The sequence below is a fragment of the Triturus cristatus genome, chromosome 2_1, assembly GCF_964204655.1.
Source record: "Triturus cristatus chromosome 2_1, aTriCri1.1, whole genome shotgun sequence".
NCBI classification, from domain to species: Eukaryota; Metazoa; Chordata; class Amphibia; order Caudata; family Salamandridae; genus Triturus; species Triturus cristatus.
Window position 1 is genome coordinate 759,750,983 of NC_140581.1, and position 21,489 is coordinate 759,772,471.

Genomic DNA, 21,489 nt, shown 5'->3' on the forward strand with positions numbered 1-21,489 from the left:
TCTGCAGCTGGTTCACTACAACACGGACTCGTGGTGCAAATTATAACCTGCGGTGACTGTGAGCCGACAGAGTACAAGAGGGTCCCTCTTATCGGCGATGCCTGGCCCTAAAATGGCACCTAGGTCCCAAAACTAATGGCGCTACTGAGATCGTGACCCAGGGGCCCTTCACGGACATCTTACATTAGCAAGACTGAGGTGAGCAACTGGATTCCTTGCAAGGGGTGGAAGGGGAGCCGACAATTATCCTCAGTTCCACAGAGTACGGGACTGCTTTTTCCTTGGGGTTGCCTGGACCTAAGATAGCGTCTGAGACCCACAGCGAACGGTACTGTTGAGTTACTCAGGAGCCCTTCATTGACGCTGCACATAGGCGAGACTGAGGTGAGCAACTGAAATCCTCTCCACAGGTGGAACTACTACAGTGATCCCCCCCCCCCCCTTAATGTACTGAGACCCGAACACACCTAAGATGGATGCTGTCTGACTCTAACCTGGCTGCGCTGTAATCCCTGCTGCTCCTGCATCAGTCTGCATACTCCGCCAAAGGTGTGATGCACAAACAGACTGTCAGCTCACCAGGGACCCCCGCAAGGCCCTACCCACCAACACGCGCAGTACCTTCCGTCCCCACAAGACCTGTAGGGAGGCGAACTGGACACTGAGACAACCGGAGTAGGGTCTCCCTCCACCCCCCACCCCCTTCGGAGGTCAATTGACCCATTATTATCCAGTACCTGGCAAAACGGGCACCACCCTTCCACCGGACCCCCTGGTCCAACAGCGGGACGTCTCATCAGCAGGCCTCACACCCCACAGTCCTCAGCGATGCTTGCGAATGGGAGACCCGCATAGTCGCCACAATGGGGAAACCAAGAGCATCCCAGCAAACCGCGGTGCCCGAGACGACCCCCGAAAACATGCCCAACACCAGGACATGGGCTACATCTACTGCACCACAGCCTGACCCATCAATCTTGGACAAGCTGGATCAAGTATTGACAGCCATCGAACACTCTAGGATCTCCACGGAGAAGCGCCTGGGCACCCTCGCGACGGATATCAGCCTTATACGGGACGATCACAGCAAACTCGCTGACAAAGTGAAGGAGGGGGAGAAGGAACTAGCCGAGCTGCAACCCACCGTCCAGGTACACCAGAAGACACTGCAAGACGTCCTGAGCCGACTGTCCACCATAGAGGAACGTACGGACGACTTGGAAGGGCGTTCCCGACGCTGCAACTTGCGCATGCTGGATCTTCGAAGGGAATTAAAGGCACAGACCCGCTGGAATACATAGAAACATGGGTGAAAACCTTTACCCCCACGAGGGACAGGACGGCGTTCTTCTCAGTTGAACGTGCCCACAGAGTACCAGCTCGCAAACCACCACCAGGAGCACCCCCCAGACCGATGCTGGCGCAATTCTTACACTTCCGAGAAGGGATGCGGTGCTTCGAGCAGCCAGACACACAGGCCCTTTGCACGTGAAAAACAAACGGATAATGATATTCCTGGACTACGCACGAGCGGTGCAACAGCAAAGATCATCGTTCCTGGAAGTAAAACGTCGACTGCGCGCGAACAAATACAGTACTCCCTCCTCTTCCCAGCCCGCCTCAAAATACTCTTTAATGGCTCAGCTACCTTTTTTACGAGTGCAGACGAAGCACATGAATGGGCTGACCACCACAGCGCGCAACAATCCAGAACCGAATTAGCACGAGGCCCGACCTTCAAATCACCGAGCACCAGGAGACGCACTCCGAACCTGCAACACAGCGGGGTAAAGACAATGGCTGGGACAGGCACCCAAGACTCCCTGGACCTAGAACAAATCATGAAACCATACCAGAGGTCTTACAAGCGGTGATTGACCTCCAAGCCTTCCCCCATGCGGAGGACATAGATCGAGCCCCACACCTCTTCTCATCCGAATGGGAGGACGATAGCGATGGAACATTTTCTGGAGTGGACTCAGTTACACCTCCCCATGGTCACCCCCCAGACAGCTGATACCATGATGGATGGACAAATGAACTCCCTCCCGGCATGAGATGATCTCACCGTCAACCCTAAATGATCTACGCAACCTGAACTTACTTCTTGAACACATGTGACATAGACATGTTTCAGCATGCCCCAGACGATGCTCCGTGATCCTACTAAGGCCTGATCGGCGAAATGCCTCGCTTACATGTACTGCCACCCCCATTGTATATTGTTGTACTCTCCCTTTTAGAGAGAGTAGGTTTGGACGTATCGCTGACAGCGATGGGGTTCTCGGCATTGGGAAAGTTTCCCGACCCCAGTTTATGCAGTTTCCTACCCTTGTTCATAATCACCCCACTCCTCCATGGAACATCACACAACGGGGTACCCGAGACACATCTATGGGTGGCAGATGGTATTGTGTGCCCCTCACACCACAGGGGACTCGTTGGTTGCCAGCACTGACAATATCGCATGGCTATAACGACACAGAATGCTGACATCAGCATCCTAACGCTTAACGCCTGAGGCCTTCATACACCACGCAAGCGATATGCCGTATACGACTCGCCAAAATGCTCCGATCGCGTTTTTACAAGAGACGCATCTTACTAACACCGGGATAACCAAGCTACAGTCCAAATGGCGAGGTACCATATGTGCCACATCATTTTCTGCTTACGCACGGGGAGTGCTTATTTGGGTGCGACCAGGGACCCCCTTTCAGGAACTTCGGGTGGTAGACAAAGAAGGTAGATATTCCCTATTAGAGGGCCTCCTCGACGGACACTCGGTGCTACTGGGTAGTATATACGCCCGAACGTAGAACAGGACAAGTTCTGGGATCGCCTCACTGGGGTACTCGCCCAATTTGCCTCCATACCATGGATTTTAGGGGGAGATTACAATTGCACACTAGACCTAACTTTGGACCGCTCCCACCCCCCACCCCCCACCCACACACTCCGCCGCCCAGAAACAAACAGAACAATTCAGGGTCTGGGTCACACAATGGACGCTAACTGACGCATGGAGAATGCAACATCCACAGACTAGGCTGTACTCGTTCCACTCCATCCCACGTAACCTCAGAGTCCGACTAGACAGATTCTTATACTCAGCGACGGTTCTGCCCAAAGTGCAACACACAGACTACATGGGTAGGGTTATTTTGGCCTCCCCTACGAGCTCAGTTCCACTCCGAGGTACCGACGGAGAGAGCGGGGCCTCCCCTAACCTGAGCAGTAGCCAGGCGAGGTGAGGCGCACACCCACAACATTTTGGGTCAACGGAGGAAAAATAACCTCCCACAGAGTTCCTTGGCCCTTCGTTTTGGGTCCAGGTTGTATCATTTCACTTTATTGCTCACTCGAGCACCGTTTATTTTTTTGCAGTAGCTTTTTTGGTCCTGAAGAATGCGTGGGTGAATTTCACCCGGTAGCAGAAACATGTAGACCTATTTGTCATCACAGTTATCTGTTTAAACTGTCATAGCACTGTTTTTAGTCATTGCTAACAAGGCAGCGATTGAATAAAAAGGGTTTTAGTGCCTTGCTAGACAATTTTTATCGAGCACCCCCACAACATCACGTTTCACGAGCACTGCAATTCGCACACCTATCCATCCATCATCAAATAACAACTATATCATCCACTGGTTTGGGACACATAAGAGACCAAGATCTACTAATTGCTAAGTAGAATATGGTACTCTTGCCGTCCTCTTTTCCCAGATGATGAATTTAACCTCTTGAGGTTGATGATGGGAATTTTATTTCCAGTGCATACACACATATATGCATAAATGAATTCACAGCTTTACTAAACTCTAGCATTACCTTTATCCTTGTGTCTAGGTCTTCTACTTTTTGAGACTCATAGTTGTTCTAGTATGTTATAGGGTTATTTCTGACCATGATGCTCACATTCTGCGATCAAATTGGAGACCCCCAGTTCCCACATGGCGCCTCCCACGGGACTGCGTAGCAGATCCAGTCTTCAAACATGACCAGGGGCAAAGTATACAAGACTACTTCACTAACCACGCATGGACAGCCTCCTCCACATTGGTAGAGTGGGACACATTTTAAGTGGTGGCCCGGGGAGAATGTATTAAGCAAATAGTGGGGGTAAAACGGACCCTAGAACAGGCACTCACCAAGGCCGAAAAGCAACTCGCCACCGCTACTAAACAGGACGACTTATCGGAAGAGGCGACGACACAGATTGCCAAGGCCAAGACGGAATATCTAACGGCCTGCATCGACCTCCGACGATACAATTTCAGGACGTATGCAACCCGAATGCACAAGGAACGAGATAAAACAGGCACCTTATTTGCATGGTTAACTAAACAAGACCCCGAAATGAAACCCATAACTGAAGTGATAGACTACCACGGCAACCTAGTACGGTCCCAAGATCAGATCCTTTTAGCATTCCATCAACACTACCCGGAGGTTTACTGTCATCCAACCCCGATCGAGCAGGACATAAGAGACCATTTTCTCGATCCCCTGACGATCCCTAAGATTACAAAAGAAGATAGTACGTCATTAGAGGCGGTGATACAACCCACGGATATTACTCTTGCCTTACACCCCTTAGCTTGTAACAAAGCACCGGGGCTAGACTGATTTCCCCTTAGAATACTACATGACCTTTTCCCCCTTATTGGTCCATCGATTGGTGGCGATATTCACCACAGCATTGGATAAAGGGGAGCTGCTGAGATCCCTCCGGGAATCGGTTATTGTGAACTTCCTGAAACCCAACCGCGACCCACAACTGATGGCATCATACCGCCCCATCACGCTCCTATCCACCGATTGCAAGATCTTGGGGGGAAGATATTAGCGGATAGATGCACACAAATCATACGACCCCTGGTACATCCCGATCAGTGGGGTTTCGTCCCGGGCAGAAACACATCCCAGAACATACTCCGACTCTTCCATGTCCAAGATCAAGTGGGTGACGCCTACCCCCGAGCAGCGTGTCTTATCCTAGACCTCAATGGCCTTTGGCCCCCCCCCACATGGCAGTATCTCTTCCCGGTCCTACAGCGAATAGGACTTGGCCCCACCCTCTTGCTGTATACACAACTCTTATACACCAAACTTACCTCGCGTGTTCTTATAGGGTGATACATTTCGCCGGAATTTGCAGTGCAGAGAGGCATGAGGCAGGGCTGCCCGCATTCGCCTCTGCTCTTCGCCCTCGCGGTAGAACCACTGGCCATACGGTTGCGACGAGAGGGAGAACAATGGGCCGTTCCCATAGCAGATGCTGTGCACGGTGTTTCTGTGTATGCCGATGACCTTCTAATATATATCAGAGACATCACCGAGGATTTAACACCCATCTGGTTAACGCTGAGAGAATTTGCGGAGGTCTCAGGGCTGCGAGTAAATTGGGATAAATCTACAGTGTACCTGCCACACCCAATAACCCCCCCCCCCCCGGGTTGTCAGGCTAGGCGATCAGAACCTAACCTGGAGCGCAGATGCCCCCCCGATACCTCGGGGTTCTTCTCTATTGCACCCGACCGACATCAATTACCGTAGGGCATTGGCTGGCATCAGATCCCCAGTAGGATTCTGGAGAAACCTCCCATTAGCCCTGATCGGCCGGGTGGCTATCGCCAAGATGATAATAGTTCCGCAGCTACTATACTACTTCACGAATCTACCAATAATCCCGCCCAGAACCTTCTTCCGAGACTTAGACGCACTCCTCAGTTCACTGAAATGGGGGACAAACAGACATAGGATAGCACTAACGAAGCTAAAACTACCCACCTCACAGGGAGGACTGGCCGCCCCATTCTTCAAATCCTATTTCCAAGCCACTCAATTGCAGTGGCTCTCCTATTGGATGGCAGGCAGACCTATAGGGGAGACATACACCACGACTGGTCCAGTGCCCATCCCAGAACTCCATCGTCTACTATTACCTGGCACCAAACCAAGACGTACATATCCCCTACAAGTAACAGTGGCACGCAAGTGCATGCAAAGGACACACCGTCTGTCGTCAGGGAAACCCCCATACTACCTCCTTTTTCTGCTGGTGGATGGCCCAAACACGAAAACTACTACACATCTAACATGTTACATACATGGACAGACTGCGGCATCACTGAGATGGAGTCGCTATTTGAAGTGGACAACTTGGGCCATTCCAACTACTTATAGATGACCATGATCTTCCCGCTGGACAGTTTCTACTCCACCGCCAACTCCTTGCAAACTATCGACAGTACTATGACCTCTTGACTGGGGAACCAGCTACACACCTGGTCATACACACAATTTTACATATGGAAGTGGGACGACACCTGGTCACATGGCTCTATAAAGCCATCAGGGAACTCATGAACAGGCCACTAGAGACCCTGCGTGCCACCTGGGAAGCCTAACTAGGATGCTCGCTACATGAGAAAGAATGGGAGAGGGCTCTTGAAGAAGGTGTCTCAAAATGTGCGTTTCAAAAATATACAATTCTACATCCTGCACAGTGTATTTGACACCAGCGCGCCTCCAGCGATTTTATCCCGACACCCAGTTTCTATGTCCCAGATGCCACTTACAAGCAGCCGATTTTTCTCATATGTTCTGAAGCTGCCCCACACTACAACCATATTGGCAACACATTCATAAGTCACTCCGGGATCTTACCGGGCTCACATACCTGAACACTTGGGAAGCCTGTGCACTGGGTATCTTTCAGAAGCAAAAACAACACAAAGTGCCCCTCAGATTTACCTTGTAGGCCATTTTACTAGCCAAACGAAACATAGCCATGCATTGGCGGTCCCCCACAGGCCCTCCGATCGCAGCATGGGTGGGGGCGGTACACAAATGGGCAACGGCGGAGGAAGAAACATTACGAGAGGAAGAGGTGAAAGGGATGCGTAAACACCCCATATCATTGGAATGGGCTATTCTGCTGAATCAATTCAAACAACCACTACCCCATGACAGCCCAGAGGAGGACCCCCACACACCACGGGACACACAATCGCAAGTACAGACCACAAACATGCCCTCCAGATCCCCTCCCGCAGCGCACTCCTAAAGTAGTTTGTTATTAGTGCCATGAAATACGCCCCAAACGAAGGCCGGATCCCAGAGCTAGACCAACCACAGTCCACCCCCTCCCCCCGCCCCTGGAAACACGCGCAACTACCATCAATCGGGGCACATGCCACCCTAAGGCCTCATTCGACACCTGTACCCAGAACTCCATGAACACTTCCTCAGTTTTGCACCCCAGTTTATATTTAGAAATTCTATGTCGAAAGACTTCACTAGTGGCAGGAAACTTGACTAATTACTATGTGAATAGCAATGCATTTTGGTATAACTACGAGAAACGTGATCTGACAAACCGTTTTTTGATGCACAATGTCACTTTAAATTCAAAATGCCAATAAAAATGTTTGACACTGAAAAGTTAAAAATAAAATAAAAAATCATGTGAAAATAACTAAAACGCTGTGCATGTAAAACCAAACATAATACAATGCTATAGATTTGCTAGAAATTAATTCACCTTCTCTATCTTTAATTGCAGACAGAATCTTGCATAAACTTTGGGGTTCTGCACACTGACTTCTTATGTTAACTGGAGTTTTCCCAAATCTTGCTTCTTCACACCAACTTTCCCGCTGGATTCAGTGACTGTTGACACCTCCAAAAGCATCATACGTTATTCTGCACACATTCTAATCCACCTGCCATCTGTTTTGAAAGCATTGTAAAATAGTGTTACAAACTTAAGTGGTTGTTTAAACCTGGACCACTCTACAGTTCTTGTAGGTGCTTTCACTTTCACTTCCACATCCCTTTTCCTTTATTGCTTTACAATCTTTCTCTCCTTCATGTTCCCAAAACTACTTTTCATCTCCCAATCTTTATCAAGGCTTGAAATATTTTACCAGACCTCCAGGTCTAGTGATGTGAAAAACCGTCTCCACTTAACTGTTAAGCGCTTGACCCATAAACTTGTCTTTAATTGGGTGATCCTAGACAAATACTTTATTTCACTGAGTAGACTTTTTCAATTAGAACTCATACGAGAGCTCCTTCAATAATGTGAGTTCAGAATGTCTGTTTTACAAAAAAGCTTTTGTTTGATTTAATAGACTAAACTTTTGCTCCAAGTATAATCCTGATACAGCCCACACAAGACCCCTGACTTGTATCTTAGTTCAATAATAGCGTTGTCATCAAGTCGGGGATAGGAATGTTTATAAATTCATGTTTAAAAACTTGTACTTTTAATAAATATAGTACTAAAGCATGGTATGATGTGCCCTGTCATTTACAGGCAGATATTTTCCATTGAAATAGCCATAAACATTCCCACTCAATGCAGTTTTACTGATAAAACTATGTAGCGCACAAACGATAATGTGTGCAAATTGGGTTTCAGCAAATATTTATTATTTGTATATCACAGAGTAAAGTATTCTGAGTTGTGTTGATCCATTAAAACTGTTCCCATTTCACTTCAGAATTACCAAAAAGTGCTTTCCTAACTACTGCAGTATATTTTGATACAATTGTTTGGTTCATTTACAAGCTATTTAAATGTTGTGTGCCCATCACCTTTGTCAGACAGTTCACTTTACAAAATCCTCTAACTGCAGTCAGAGAAAGAAAAGTAAACATCAATCTCCAGGATAAAATAAGCAGCAATATGTTAGACATAAGTTGACATCTGTCCTCCGTCTTTCAACACAGCAAACGTGACATGGTAAAATCAAGATTTAAAGGCATGTGCATTGCTCATTCAATTTCTGAATTAATAGAACACCTGCTCTTTGCCAAATTAGCGCTCTCGCCAGACCAGGCTAGTAGGCCCTAAATATAGCTCTGCCTGATAAAATCTGACACGCCGCAGTGAGTGTGTGAGTAGATTTATTGAGGCCTCCCTATTACAACTTATCCAGCCAGGGACCAAGTTCTTGTCTGATTTCCTCCCTTTGAACATCTCAAATGTAATTTTATTTGTGGCGCAGAGACATTCTGTAAGCAACCAACCTCGTCAACAACTCCTTTCGCTAATCCAACCATTCACTTGTTCCAGTTGAATACTATCTATTCATGTTTTGTTGAAATGCTGCACTACTCCGTTCATTTATGGAAGATGGAAAACACATTTGGTATATTTGATCCCACATTTATCAGAATATCTTCGGTCTCTTGAACAAAAATGAACACCATTGTCATATAACATGTTGCTAGGTAATACATCTCTTAGAAAAATGTTCTCCAAGTATTAAATGACATTCTTTGAGGTGATTTGGGATATTAGGTGAACATCTGCCATCCTTAAGTAATTTCACCACTCAACAGCCCCATGGTCTCCACAGTGACGTCTTCTGAAGGATGCACCCCTTTTTAAGAACTTCTTCTAATTTCTACCTCATTCCCAACACTGTCTAATAGCCATCCTTACGGCAAAATCTAGTCATGGCCACCAAAAATCTATCCTCAAATGTTCTTTTGTCTTCACCGTGCTCTAATGGCCTTCATGAGCCAACTCAATCAATCTTTTCCTCATACACAGAAGTGATCAATCTAGTATCCCTGAAAAGATGGCTAGCTTTCACCGATGGGTCATCCCACACATTCCAAAAATCTTGAAATGTCTTCCAGCTTATGACCGTTTTACTTTTACAATTCTTTCCACCTCATAGAGAACAATATCTTTCTCTTCTTCAGTTCTCCTTTATTCCTTCCGTATCAAACCATCTGTGATAACACAGACTCTGCTACATACATTTATTGTCACCAATTTTCTCTTCACATTCTTCTTTGACCAATCTGGACAAATAGTATGCCGCATTGTTCCTCACCATAGCTATGTACTCTACGCAGAACTTTTATTCATGCTAATAGAATTCCTATTTCCTTACTCTGGAAGAGACTACATTGAGTTCCTTTTCGTGAATGATCTTATCTTATGATCCGTTTTCACCTTAAAAACTGCTTACCAGAGAAACGTCCTGAACTTAATGACTCATTTCACTGCCAGTTCTTTCGCAAATACTATATAGCTCACCTCAGCACCTCTCAATGCCCCGTTAGACAAATGGAATCCTTTTTTCTTTACAATCATCAATTTGTGTCAGAACAGCTGCTAATCATTTGGAACTTGTATCTGTGATTAACGCACAGTCTGTACTTGGTTTGAAGCTCATAACAATGGCCCATGTTCTAGATCTTATTTGTGTTCTTTTTTTTTTTTAACAGAGCACGCTCCTTTTTTCATACAGAATTCTACTTGAATTTCATTTTGTTCATCAACAATAATCTCATGTTACTAGTTCTGTCTGCTAAATTAGGAACGGGTCTTCCCTAGTGTTCCACCATTTAAAAGAAAACAACAAGAATCCTTCTTTGCAAGTAGGCACCTCTATCTCCTTACTTGCCTCCACTAACTCTGTTCTTGGTTTCACCCCACTAGCACTAATTATATGTCCTAAATATGTTTACCCGCTTCCCTAAACTACACTTCTTTGTCCTCCAAGTTAAACAAACTCTTTATTTCTCCAAGATCATTCTAGCTCTCCTAGCGCACCGTAAAGCAAAATGTCTTCCAGGTAAGAACCTTGTAGTGTCCATGTTGCGTAACATAAGGCATAAAACTCTGAATAGCAGAATCTGCAGATGTGGGTTGTAGGAAGCTGGCCTGTATATGGTATGCCACTAGGTGGTTCTACCGTGCACGGAGTCCATAGATGTACCAGAAGTGTACAGGGCTCAATGTAAACCCAAAGTGCTCTATTAGTAGTAGTGTGGACGACCAGCCCTATAGGCCTAATACAGAGGAGTGTAAGATATTTATTGCACAACATTGACTATTAAGTGACACATCACTCAAAAAGGGAGATCCACGCCAATTTTATAAAATAAGCTTTGTTTAAGTTTTATTTTAAGACCAAGATCTTTGCAATAAGGTAAGTACGTTTTGCAAGAAATGCGTTTCAATAAAGACTGAGGGTGTTCAACGCCACACTGCTTGCAGGTAGGTTAATCTGTTACAGCGGCCAAGCTTTGGGGGTTAAAGCCAGCAAAGGGGGGCCCACAAGGCAGCCCCAAACATTCACCACCAGCGGCACAGGGGCGGCCGGGTGCAATTACAGCGTTGGAAGCCCGATGCTTCCCAATGAAGAACTTGCTCCAGACAATCTGGGTGTAGGCGTTGCACCAGAGGTTGCATGAGGGAGATCAGCGACACAGAGGTAAGTAGGGATGTGGGGGAGGGGAGAATCATAGGCGCACAGACTGTTCAGCTCATGAAGGCCCAAGGGCTTCTGGTGCAGGGGTGCTCTAGACGTCGAATTCTTTATAGAACTGGTTGATGTCAGAATGAGCCTCTGGATTCATGCTGCAGGTGTTGTCATGGAGTCTATGAGGGGTTAGACAATGCTGGACTAGAGGCCATGATCGCCGGGGAACCTGTTCTGGATCGTTGGGTCACCTGGACATGGGCCGGAGGTGTCGGGTGCAGAGTGGGCAGAACTTGCGGATCCGGAGGTCACCGGAGTCCTCTATGTAGGTTTCTTTGGGACAGAGCCGCTGTCTTCTGTAGTCTGTGGTCTTTGTCGAAGGGCAGGCAGTCTTCCTCAGGTGCAGGACAGGCATCTCCTTTGCAGGGTCTTTGAAGCTGGAGACAGGCTAGTGGGGCTGGGACCAAGTCAGCAGTCCTCTTCAGGCTTCACTGTCCGGCGTCGTCTTCGTCCTTCTTCTTAGGTCGACAGGAACTAATTTTCAGGTCTGGGGGAGCTGCCTAAAAACAAAATCTAGGGGAGTAGCACGTAGGGTCAGTGGGCACTTTACCTGGGGTGACTACACCCTCAGTTATGCCACTCTCTGGTGGGAGGGGCATAGACCTAGCCCTAATTGGAGGGGTCTCCCCATCCTAGGGCTGCGATATTTGCTGTTAGCAGCAGATGCTGGGGGTTGCTTACAAAGGCGGCAGGCCTTTGACGCTTCCTTCTCGAGCACTGTGCCCATCCTGGGGGAGGATGTGTGACACCTCCACCCAGGATGTGCATTGTTTCTGGCCCCAGAGAGCAGAGTCCATCACCCAGGGGTCCAAAAACATGTCTGGTGGTAGCAGTCTGCCTACAGTCAGTCTGTAACCACACCAGCGTTGGTAGGTTTTCAGGCAACACCTCTGAGGTGCCTTCTGGGTAAATGGTTCAGTAAATCCTACACTGGCATCAGTGTGGGTGTATTGAAAGTTGGAGTTTGGTACCAAACACTGCTGGCTTCAGAAAAGCCATCATGGTGCTGGGGAACTCAAGTTGTAGAGTTTCGAGCCCATGTACTCGCAATGGTCTCCCTGGCACTTACAATATTTAAGGCCATTCTTAGATATTGTAGGAGCATAACTGCTCATTCAGATACGCCCCGCACACGTTGTATAGTGCACCATGCCCTTAGGCTTGAAGGCCTGCTAGAGGGGTAGCTTACCTTTACTTTAGGCAGTGCTATGTGGAACGGCACACAGGCAGTGTGCCATGTCAACTTTGTCATTTCTGTCTACACCAGGCCATGCATGCTGGAGTGGCAGTCTGCATGGCCTAGGTGAGAGGTCCCTAAAGGGACCCTCTTCAGTCCCAATTCCCTAGGTACCCAGTCACCATCTAGGGACATACAGGGGGCCTGAAGGGCCAATCGTGGCATCGTTTTTAGAGAAGAAGCACTGGCAATGAGGACCTGGTTGGCAGGGACCCTGTGCACTACAATTGAAACCACATCAAGACCAGGCAAAAAGTGTGGGCTAACAATGTCAAAAGAGGCCCTTTCTCATGAGTCCAAAAGGCATTTGTTCCAATTTGAAAGCAATCATCGGTGTAATAGACTCTGTCAGATCCTGTGAGTCTTTGTGTAGCTGTGATATACTGAAGCCAAATTTAATTTGGCAAACAACCTGGCCCCAGACAACATTGTCAACATTTCCATTATATTTGAACTGAAATGTATCCACAACAATTTTCCGGTTGACCTTCTTTGTCACCACCACTGGAGCCCACCACTCTGTTGCCATAACAGGTTCTAAAGCCCTAGCTTACACAGCTTTTCCATTTTGACCTACTCATACACAGCCACACACAACTTCCTGACTTTCACATATACAGGCTTGGCTCTTTTTTTAACCTAATCTTCCATAGGTAGGTTTTTAAGCACCCCAGTTTCTCACAGAAATCCCTTGGAAAGTTTTGTTGACAGCCTTTACGACTTACCTCAAATTGTCGCACTTGTACTTTAGGACATGCACTGGATCCTACCGAACCTCCAGCTCTTTTTGATGTGGCCACCATAAAATCTCATCCTCTTTGACTGACAGACATTCCTTAACTACCCCACTCATGCCACTAAAATTCGGCGCAGCTTCAAAATAACCCCTCATTTTTTTTAAATCAACTTACCTCCATATCCTCCTGGCTTTGCATCCATTCATACACCACATTTCTTTCTGCAAAACCTTTCCTATACTGGTTTTCTAAAATGATGTAGCGTTTAGAGCAAGAATCAATCTTTTCATCTTCTCTTCATTCAGCACCACCTATTCTGCAGGACTGTCTCCTCCATTCTCTCCCAGCTTCAAAACAATCTATTTCTTTCAGTTATTGGTTCCTCTTAAAAAGTTGGGGGTGCGACACCTGTTCCAGATTGCTTTATAAGCTGGGCATTCTCTACTACTGGCCATGTGGCCCACCACACAGGTAACACTTGTATCCCTGATTCACATCAGTCTTTTCTTATCTTACTGCCATTGCCACGCTCTACATTTTCTCTTCTCTCCATGTTTCCTTATCCTATTTGCACACCTAATGATCTGTTGTATTCTCCGCACTTTTCTCCCTTCCCTTACATGAGCCATCTAAAATATATTTCCAGTAAATTGGAAACCCTCAATACATAATGCACATCTCATTTTCTTTTAATACAGTTATCAAATGTACGCGCCACATGCATAATTTCTGTCCAAATGTGGCAAATTATTCAAGAATTCCTGACCTGCTTCAATGCTTTGCAATGAGAGGGCCATTTTTTTGCGCCACTGGCATATTTGGCCAAATACTGCATAATTCTTTTCATTTTTCTTTTCTTTTCATTTTTGCATTTGCTCCAATATATTGGTGGTTACCAAGGATGACTTTAAAAAATCGCTGATGGCATGATATTCTGTATCTGCACTTCCAAATTAGCTTCTCATGCACTTAACCAAACACCCAAAGACTCCACTAAAAGTGCCCAATTCCTCTTAGAATTGTTTTCCTCAAACCAGCATGAATGTTCCCTTTAATGCAGAGCTCAAACGGAGGTCACAGTTTCTAAATATTTAAATCTCATGTAATATCTGTTGAGAACCCCTTTCAGGCACCATGGTACCAAGGCTGGGTGCATTTATCACCAACAAGCAAGCATGTTTTTTCAGTTTCCTTTTGTTTCTTTATTATTTAGTCTACAAGTTGGTATGCCTGTCACCAACAAGCATTTTTCAGTTAGTCTCTACAGGGTGGTAGCTTTCTAGCATTGGTGTTACTTTGATGCTTCTATCCCTCAGACCCTGTGTCAGTGTGCCCTTCTTGATTAAGTGTCTTTGTTGGGATGGATGCGCACACTTAACTTCCATTGCATTTCACTCTTCCCCTGGTGTTCCTACTTTTCAATGCCAATGGTCATCGCAGCGATCTTTGCATATTTCTCTGTGTATCTTTTTCAATTATGAATGTTACTTTGTGCATAAAACCTCCCATGGCGCCTGGGAGTGGCTGACCTGGATATCTATGCTCCGCTGTATACTCCTTTCTAGATGAAGCTGTGCCCTTTCTTCCATGGTAGGAGATGTATTTGAGTGCCATTATTCTCCTTGTTCTTCACCAGTGTCTCATTAGCCCATAGGAGGTTGCTCAGGAACAGCAAAAAAGGTGTTTTGCAGCTCAGGTGAGTTTATTTATGGCATCCCTCCAACACTCCGTGCCCTACTGCAAGACCACAGAACATCCGTAACAGTTACATGTAAAGCATTCTAAGGTGGAAACCTTTTATGGAAACCTGTGGTCACCACAGAGGTTGTAGAAGAAATAGTTGTATGGATGACTTTGAAGTAGTAGCTAAAGCAGGGACGAGGTATACCAGCATGGGAAACTAGGCCTAGCAAAACTCCAGCACCTTCTTCCATATGACGTTTTGCATTAGCCCAGGAGTTCGTCTGAAATATTAAAAATAATTACAGCACTGCTAATACATTTGGAGAGGATGAATGAGAATGGTTTGTACTATCCCCGCTAACAATATTACTTTGTGTTCTCCTTTGCTGTCTTACTTGTGTCCATTACCTCTGCCATTGTATAGAAGAACCTAGATAGTGAGCAGTTAAGTTATTTCTTGTACAGTAATTTCCTTTAGCCTTGTGTTCATTTTTTTTTTTTTCTCTCTCCAGAAATCTTTCTTGATTTGCACAGATCGAAGTCTTCAAAACATCGCCTTACCCCTTCCTTCTAGTTCCAGTTATCGCACAACCAAGGGTGCAGTTTCAAGTGATGAAAGTGCTTCGGACTCTGATGATGAAGTCCGTTCCCTGTGGAAACGACAAAAGCAGGTTAATCTGCCTCCTAAACCTGAACCCTTACCCTTTGTTTTAGGGTATTCAAGGCCAGCTGCACCCCCCATGAAAAAAATGAACAATATCTGGGGCTCTGTTCTACAGGATCAGAGTCAAGATTTAGTAGCATCAGAGCTTGGAATATTGGGCATGGATGGGCAGCTTGATATGAGCCGGCAGTCTGAGGCCTACAATTATATTCTGGCTAAGAAATTAATGGAGAAAGAAAAAAAGCTAGGAGGGGAGGAGATGGCAATCTTGGATAAAGAGCTGGATGAGTATATGAACGAGGAAAAAAATGAGGATAAGAAACCAGCCCACAAAGGGGAGGAAAATGGACATGCCCATCTCAAACGAAAGCGGCCTGTGAAAGAAAGGCTGGGGGAACGATTGGAAATGGACTTCAAAGGACGATTTGAGATCACAGAGGAAGATACCGAAGAAAAAGTTGCTGATGAAATTGCTTTCCGGTGAGGTTTGGGCCACTTTCTATCATTTTTGAGTTATTGTTGGGTACTTTTTAGTGTTGCTTGTTGTTTACAACAGTGTTATGTGTATGCAGAACGGTTTGAGAATATTTTACTCTGTGAAAGATTATAGACATTTTGCCTATCTTATCACATCTAAAGGCACAATTACACATTTGACACCAGTCTGTGCACTGTTTGTCATGCTAAATTCCTCAGAGCACCTTTGAGTGTTTGTACTTTCTTGTAACTTGGTGAAAGTATGCCAAGCAACAGCTGTCTGTGTGCATGGCTCCCAAATATGGCCTAGTGTGCCAGGTTAATACCTGGGAGGATGTGATATAGAGGTTTTGAGAGAGTGGCACAACTCGTCAAATGGCATGTTGTCTGGGTACATTTGAGGGGTTAACCAGAATGTGAAAGCTAGCCATCGGGAAACGGCAATAACAACGTGGTCTAACGTTGGATTCGGCAGGAATCGGAGCACTGCATTGGCTCCCTGTGCAGCAGCGTGTGGAATTCAAGGCTCTATGTGTGGTTCATAAAGCATTGCACTGGGGAGTGGCCAAGGATATCCAAAAAATGTTTATGCCCTATACCCCCGCTCGCGCCCTAAGATCCAGTAATCTGGGCCTTTTCCAAATTGATAGAATTAGGCGAGTGAGATGGGGTGGAAGAACCTTTTCAAACTGTGCAGCAAAGTTATGGAACAAAATGCCAACAGCCATGAGATTTAGTCAAATCGGCAATCCTTTAGGAAAGATCTGAAAACTTGGCTATTTACCTCAATCTAGGTCCTGTAACATAGGCTGTACCACTTCCATACACCAGCGCCAAGACGCCGCGGCATTCGAGCGCTATACAAACATATATCTTATCCTATCCTAAACACACATGCTGTTACAACGCAAGCGCAACAACATATATGCCTAAATCACTCCTATTCCTTTACAACGATTTCCATTGTAAAGGGGGTAAAGGCATATGTGTGGTGAAGGCAGTCGGGTCTAGCATTGGAGCAAGTGGGCAGGGGGTGGAAGGTGTTGGAGACTTCCTGCAGACGACAATTGAAGGAACGGCGGCTTAATGAGTACTTTTACAGATTTTTAGGTTGGGGTCGGGGTGTTTTTCAGGGCTGGACTGGCCGGCGTGGGCATCAGGCGTTTCCTTTGGAGGCTGGAAGGGTGCGGCTCAATTTATAGCAGTGGCGGCTGGTTTTGTTACTGGGTTGCGGTATGCAGCGGTGATGCGATATCTGCTCCCAATATCAACCAGCAATGCTTCACACTTGCGGGAGCTGGTCCGGAAACATTGCCATAGCTGCATTAGGTTCCTGTTCTGGTCCTGGGGGCTGGGTTTTAGGGCTCAGGGTGTGGAAGGGGGTGCGGGGGGGGGGGGTCAGGGAAGTTTTTAGGGCAGGGTCTGAGTAGCATCTATGGTTTGTGGCCGGGGTTTAGGGCTCAGGGTGAGGAGTTGGTGTAGCTGTTAGGGCTGGGGCCCAGTTTTCGGATTCAAGGCAGAGGGCTGGGATGTAACCTTTACCACTTATTACCTTTACCAATTATGCCTTGACAACGAAATTCGTTGTAAAGGCATGCTGGATAAGCAATGTGTGGTAAAGACGCGGTCATGGTTATGACCTTGTTAAGGCATGTGAAATAACATGCGTTGTTCGGTCATACAACCCCAGCCATCATGTCAACTCAATTACACATGTGTTTACTTAATCAGGGGGCCCAGGTGAAGAAAATCACCTCTTGGAAAACCCTGGTTAACATGATAACCGAGGTAATGTTGAAGTGGTGTGATAGCTGCGATTGCAGTCTAGATCATCAACTGCCCAGCCCATCTGTTCCTGATCTAGGCTGGGATGATTTGGTCAGGCTTGTTCAAGTTCTTTCAAATAGCGAAAAAGCTATGTAGCAGTGGAATCACAAGTCCTGGGAAAGTCATGCGAGCGAAGGACTTTTTAAAAAAAAAAAAAGAAAAAAAAAAAAACATGTTTGAGGCTGATTTTGGAGTTGAGGTTTGCATTTTCAATTGTGTTGAAAACTTTGTATTGATGCACTTCTACCGACTCTCTTCCTGCTTGCTACACCCGTTTTGATACAGCCTGGAAGTGTAGTAGACTTTATTGCTATTTAATCTGGTTAGATACTATTACATCACTGCTGCAGCCAATTAATTTGTGATGTATGAATTCTGTCCTAAGTAGAGCTCCATTGCCTGCATTACTCTTTGCTGTGAGGCAATCCATTTTTTGATATTGATGTATATATTTGTAAAGCGCAACAAATTCGCAATGGCGTCTTGGCGCTGATGTCTGTAAGGAACTGTACTGTGGGCAGGCTAGTGGAATCAAGAGGGAAAGTGAATAGCCAGGATTTGAGGATGTTCAGATTGGACTGACATCTCAGATGCCAAGGCAACCCATTCCAAAATAGGCAGGCGGAGTGGACAAAGCTCCTCCCAACCCAAGATACTTTTAGTTAATGCGACAATCCCCTTTTGACAGCTGCAGAGTGCAGACACCTTTTAGGGGTATACCACAAGAATTTTTTGTTTAAATACTCGGTCAGTTCCATGGAGAGCTTTGTGCACTGTGCACATACTTTAAAAGGCTACTCTCTGTTTTTAGGTCGAGAGACCGTCCGGTCTGCCGAAGGCAGAACCAGAAGTCCGGAAATCTTATGATGCTTAGAGTGGCTATTTAGCCCGCCTCTCTTTTTGGCTCTCCTCCATTGGCTGGCTTCCTAAACGGAGGCCAGCCATTGGAGGAGAGAGCCGTCCCTCCAAATAGGCTCTGTCTTTTTCAAATTCGGGGGCGTGTTCTGTGCTCTTCTTTCCACTTTTTAGCCACGCCCTTTTTAGGTTTCTGCTCGAAGGCTGCGCTTGCGCAGTCTCGCTCCGAGATTTAATGTTTTGGAGAAGAGGGGCTTGAACCCGCCCCTCTTCTCCATTGGCTGGCCTCTTAAATGATGGCCAGCCATTGGAGAAGAGTCTTTGTCTCGCAAAACAAGCCCCGTCCTTTTCGGATTCGGGGGCGTGTTTTTTCGCTACTTTTCGCTGGGCGTGTTTTTCTCTCCTCCAGCCAATGGCAAGAGGAGAGAAAAGAAAAACACGCCCCCGAATCCGAAACCGCCGCTGCGTTTCTCCGAGGCATTTCTGCTTCGCCTCGGAGAAAGGCGGCGGTGTTCATGGCTCTCGCTGCCCTATCCTCGCAACCTGGAGCTTGTGGTGAGGTGTGGTCTGATGTTTACGTTTCCAACTCTGGTCACAAACCATAACCCGTTTAAATCCTGGTTTCTCCACTTGACACCAACCGTGTGATCTTGCGAAAACTACTTTAACTCCCTGTGCAAAGTTCCGGATTCCCCCGGAACGGTCTAAGCTCCAATATTAAGCCTTATCTTGGAAGACTGCATCCTCCTGCACTGGAGCCGCACTGTTGGGGTCCCCCGTACCCCAGGATATCCACGGTGCTGGCAGAGCTGCAGAAAGGAGGTCCAAGGGTCCGTCCCTGCCGCGCCGCTCCTTATGCGCCCTTGGCTCCTCTGTGCACTGCACCCTCAGCTGCAACGGGTGGAGAACGAAGGATCCGCTGAAGAGTGGGCGCAGTGACCTGGCACCCCCGGGTCCGCACGGGTCCAGCTGGGAGTGCGAGGTGAGTGTGTGGGGTGCCACAGGTGCACTCTTCTTCCCCTGCAGTTAGCCTTGCGGAGCTCTCAGCTATGGCACAGTACCGGTGCTTGACACGGATCCTCCCCCCTACCTTTAAGTACAGTGCATCCGCCCTATCCAATTACAGCGCCATTTCCACCCCTGCGGCCCCTCCCGGCCCCTTGTGCGCTCTATTGTTTGCTAACAAGCTTCTGATGAAATTTAAGAGCCGCCAGACTCTGCCAGGCCGGGAGGATGTGACTTATTCATGAGGCGCTGCGGTGGCGAACCTTCAAGTCTTGGCACCTCCCACAGTGCCCTCGTGTGATGGGCAAGGCGCTATAGGTCACCCCTCTAAAGGCAGCTCAGTGTGTTGGGACCCTAATGCAAAGAGTACCGTTAAACCCAGGTTGTCATGATTGGGCAGATATAGGCCGCAATCCTTACGAGGTCGATATATTTACAGCCATATGTGAAACTCAACCTGTTATCCTTAGCAGATCTATATAATCAGGGCCACTTGAATTATGCGATTCTGCAGCCGCAGCGTTTTCCACATAATAATAGATTTGCCCCATTTGCCACTTGATCCATCCACTGCTGTATCTTCAGATTTTAACCAAACAATGCGTCTAGCTGAATCGCATCAAACTAAATATGTGGCGACCCCTGTTTCCGCACAATAGAATGCCACCCGCAAAGGTTGACTGGTTATCCATCCTTCAGTTGTTTATGACCGTATTTGGTTGTTAAACTGGTACCAAAGGGGTCAAATCTTTGGCCAGAAAGTGTTAGCAAGTATAAAAAACCACAAAATAATGAAGCAATACTATAAAAAAGTGCCTCATTATACTGCATAGTTGCCTTTTTTGCCTCCTAGTTTGGCCCTCCCTTTCTGCGTCATTCGAGTGGCCTAGGAGATAATAAATATCATAATTCAAATTAGGCATGTCATCTTTCCGAGGTCGATAAAAATAGTCCTGCCGGTGACACAGCCTTTAATCCTTCTGAGGCTGCTAATGTGAAGGACATTCTACTCACTCCCTCCACTGTACAACAGCAATCTAGATGATACCATGAAAGGGGCGGGGTAGGGGGGGAAAATAAATACACTATAATTGTATTATCTTAGCTTTTATTTGTCTCGAGGATTGTATTCACAATGTTAGCATACACTATACATTGGTTCTTCTCTCTCCGGCAGATCTAGCATCTTTGAGCTTACCCCTTTACTGCACCTCCTTTCAGCACTGAAGTTGGCAGACATAGTGATTGTGGTGCGGCTGTGGTGGGAAGGGAACGTTTGGGAGTACTTTTGAGGGGGGAGATTAAAGTTAACAACCTCTGACTGTTCGGGGCAACGCGTTCTGCTTACATGATGAGTGTGAGCTCAGATGCATGATGGGTCGTGTAGTTTCCTTGGTCCTTGCGAGTGTAGTTAATCCTACCCAGATTGTATTTTTGTTACAGGTTCGGATTTATAATTCTCCTGTAAGAATGAGTTAAAAGTAGGGCTACAAGTCTTAGAAGGCACAGCGAAAAACATGAAGTGGGCGAGCTGCTCACGCATGGATCAGGGCACACGAGAACTTAAACAAATTCGCCTTCAAAGTCTCCTAAGTGGTTGAGGTCAAGAGGCAGGTCAGTGGGTCCTATAATTCAAACAGAGGACGTAGACTTAGGGCTAGAGCAGCCGACTTTGGAGCTGACGCGCAGGGTTCGAGTGTCGGCCTT

The 21,489-nt window shown here is 46.6% G+C and overlaps 1 protein-coding gene across 1 annotated transcript in view; it reads left to right on the forward strand.

The window, feature by feature from the left end:
- The window catches only part of PHAX (phosphorylated adaptor for RNA export), an 83,668-nt gene that overhangs the window by 23,479 nt on the left and 38,700 nt on the right, over nucleotides 1-21,489 (forward strand). Inside the window, exon 2 of the mRNA XM_085632695.1 lies at nucleotides 15,467-16,098. Within this exon, the coding sequence (XP_085488821.1) occupies nucleotides 15,467-16,098 (632 nt within the window). The remainder of the gene's footprint in view (nucleotides 1-15,466; nucleotides 16,099-21,489) is intronic.